At 47.4% G+C, this 3288-nt stretch overlaps 1 protein-coding gene across 1 annotated transcript; it reads left to right on the top strand.

Annotated features, from left to right (window-relative positions):
- The first annotated feature begins 431 nt into the window (after positions 1–431).
- On the top strand, positions 432–1975 carry LOC147898979 (uncharacterized). The gene is made up of 3 exons (XM_087378169.1): positions 432–793; positions 859–1483; positions 1556–1975. Exons 1-3 carry the CDS (start codon positions 432–434, stop codon positions 1703–1705), a joined length of 1137 nt encoding a protein of 378 aa, XP_087234295.1. The 3' UTR covers positions 1706–1975.
- Positions 1976–3288: the final 1313 nt, after the last annotated feature.

Genomic DNA, 3288 nt, shown 5'->3' with positions numbered 1-3288 from the left:
CAGCTTGGCAGTTCGATGTCCCTTGTCTCAAAAATTGGAGCCAAACACATACCATTATACAAACCTTAAATACTTGCTCTTTATAGTTGCATTTTGAGGATATTAACACAGACTACAACATCCAAGCCTCCTATTTGCTTTGCCTTAATGAAACCAGAATTATAGACCCAGAACACTATACCAACACAGCAACATTTGCTACTATTACAATATTTGCAGGAATGGGTACATCACTTTTGTACAAACGCAGGCTTTCTTTGGTTTCACACGAAACGTTTCCAATGCTCGGCCTCGAAATGATCATGGCTCACTTTCGACCGAACCTGAGGCAAGCTTCTTTTCTCGTATGCTTTTCTTTGTACAAGGAGGTACACTGAACTCTCTTAGTCGACAAAACACAAGCTTTTGCAAAGGTCCTTGTGTGTCACAGGATGACGACGCTAGGGGAAGCAGCAGAAGAAGAAACTGCGGCAGAGTTGGTATTGCTGGTGCGCCATAATAACAGGATTGTTCTACCCGCGGATCTGACCTTGCGCATTTTGGCCAGCTTGCCTCTCATCCCGCACCTCTTCCGCCTACGTCTTGTATGCCACTCCTGGAACGCCCTACTGCGCCCCCATTGCTTCCTGCGCCTCTGGTCGCACCGCAACTCCAGGTTCATGGCCTCTCCCCCCCTCCCCTGCCCTCCTCGATCTCCCCTCACACTCCACGACGACGGTGGTGATCCTGACGATAATGTTTGGCGCACCCTGCGGCGACCCGGCAACATCAGTTTACTTCACCATGAGTCCGAGTAAACTGCACCATGAGTCCGAGTTCCAGCAGAAGCGGCCACTGGTTTCGGTTACGCCGCCACAGGTTCCGCCTGCCCAGCACAGACATCATCGAACGTCGCGAAGTTCTCGGCCGCAGCGTCCCGCCGCCTCTTCCCAGCGTGAGGATCCTCGCCGGTGGTGGGGGTAGTCTCATTGCAGACGTCGCCTTCTACGACCGCTTGGGTCCGCTCATCCGCGTGTTCAACTTCCTCTCAGGTTCCCACCGACAACTGCCCATCCCCTCCCTCTCCAACTGCACCCGTTCTCCCAACAATGCCACCTTTTTTGCGTCGTGCGGAGGCATTAGTATGGGGTCCTGTGCCTTTGACCCACAGCTGCTACCCCCACCTGCATTGTTTCAAGGCCACGACATTTTCAAGGGGGATATATTTTTTCCCTTCTTTCCTCAAGATACACTCTTTGCGTACTGTGTAAAATCAGACGAATGGAGTAAGGCAATGGCACCATTCCCAACTGTATGCAAAGTGCCAGGACATCGGGGGCGTCCCACCGTGATGAAATGTGAAGGCTCGAGAATTCTATTGGCTATGGCTCTCGTCACTGAGGACAGGTTGGAGGGTCCACTGCGCAGCAGGCTCTCGCTTAAAGGCTTTGCTGTGTGGGAGTTGCAGTGCAGTAATGACAGAGGACACCCTAGTTACTCATGGGTGTGGTAGCTTCACACCAAAGTTTGTTCATAGCAGCACTCTTATATGCATGACCACCACGTCCCACAACAGCAAGGAGGTAGAGGGTCACGAGATGCATGCCCCCCCTTGTCTATAACGCTCTCCCTTGGTTCGTGGTACTACATGCCTCCCTACAAGGACACGCAAGAGCTCGTGATCCTCTGCTCCTTTAAGCCTACTTTCCCTGGTCTACTCCCTTAGTGGCTGTCATGTCTTGATTCTCAATGTAATCTAAGTTCACTCCCGACCCTGGGTAAATACTGGTTCTGGTAATATTTAAAGTGATCTTTTACAATTCAACAAGCAACAGGGCTTTTGATGGATTTGTATGAACATCAATTCTTTTTCTTACACCTTGGGCTTCTGATGCCCCAACTCAGTCACTCTTGCGAGGGTGTCCAGGTGATTCAGCTTCTAAGAAAGCTGTTTTTTTCTCTTGTAAATTTTATGGTTACATGATTAAGAGTGATCAATGCCCCAAACTTGTGTCTATATGTTCTCTTCTGTTCCAAATACGAATTCTGAAACCTTTTCAAGAGTGAGTTGGGGATTCATAGGGCTTTGCTTGCAACTTGTCTAACACGTTGAGCTCCATCAACAACTTTGTTTTAGGGCGCTCGTACTTGTGAATACGGTCCCACTTCCAATGGCATTTAAATGGTAAATGTTCCACCTAAAAAAGAAGGGGCTGACATAGAATGGTCAGATATGTTGCCACTCAGGGTATCATTCTGGAATCAAGTATGTATGTTGCCAGTACATTTGGCAAATCGAGAGATCATGTCTTAAAGATGCACCCAAGTCTTCTAGACTAGGGCTTTTTCTAGGATTTCCACAAGCTATACTTGTAGTAGATAATGATAGAGCAACCTTTCCTTGACCGGGAGGAATACTTGAGGCTGATGGTCAATTTGACAGGGTGACCATGTAATACCTGAGGCACTTTTGCCATGACACTCAAAAGACTGGAGATAAGTGGATTGGACTTGCCTTCCACGTTTCAGACATGGCTGTGAAGGATCAACAAGCTTGGGATGATTTGGAAAATAATGGAAGCTCTTCTACAACTTGCTAAATAGAACATGCTTGAGGCACAAATCAAGCTAAAAAATTATGTGGATTAGCATAGAAGGTACATGGTTTTCAAAGAATGGGATTATGTGTATCTACATCTCCACAAGAATCAATATGCCTCCCTAAAGGGTAGCACCAGTACCAAGCTAGCATCATGTTGTATTATAATTCTTACTGAATCATTCAAGGTTGGGGCAGTAGCTTTTCATTGGCATAGATCGACATCCGTTGACGACAGTAATGCAAGTAGTTGTGGTCAAGGGGTGTAGATCTAAGCCATTTGTTCTAGCACTTAACATGGTGCATACTGAGCCATTGCCAGCTGAAGGCACAGTGTATGTTGAGCAATTTATGGTGGAAGACAGTCCACGGTTGGCAGTTATGGTTATCACACGGTCCTAGGGGCCGGTGGTGTCACAACTGGAACAAGATTCTCGGAAGAAGCAGAAAGCTCTGCAGTGGGATTTGAAGAGAACACCATTAGGGAGCAGGTGGCCAAGGTGATGCAGGAAGCACAGTGGTCAGCTTAAGTAGCCCAGGAAAGAGTTCCTCAATTGTAACTGGTAGACCGTAGTATGATGTCCAAAGAGGACTGTAGCAAAAGAGATCTCTTGGTTGAAAGCGACCAGAGTGGAGGCTGCTTTTGCAACAAATAGTGTCAATTGGGATGTTCTGGAGAAAAGGCAAGACTTTGCCATCTGAAACTGTTG

Source organism: Dipteris shenzhenensis, chromosome 8 (assembly GCF_047967505.1).
Source record: "Dipteris shenzhenensis isolate YYH24624 ecotype China chromosome 8, Dip_SZ_1.0, whole genome shotgun sequence".
Lineage (NCBI taxonomy): Eukaryota > Viridiplantae > Streptophyta > Polypodiopsida > Gleicheniales > Dipteridaceae > Dipteris > Dipteris shenzhenensis.
The sequence above is the reverse complement of the archived record's forward strand: the minus strand, read 5'-3'. Positions and strand labels throughout refer to the sequence as shown.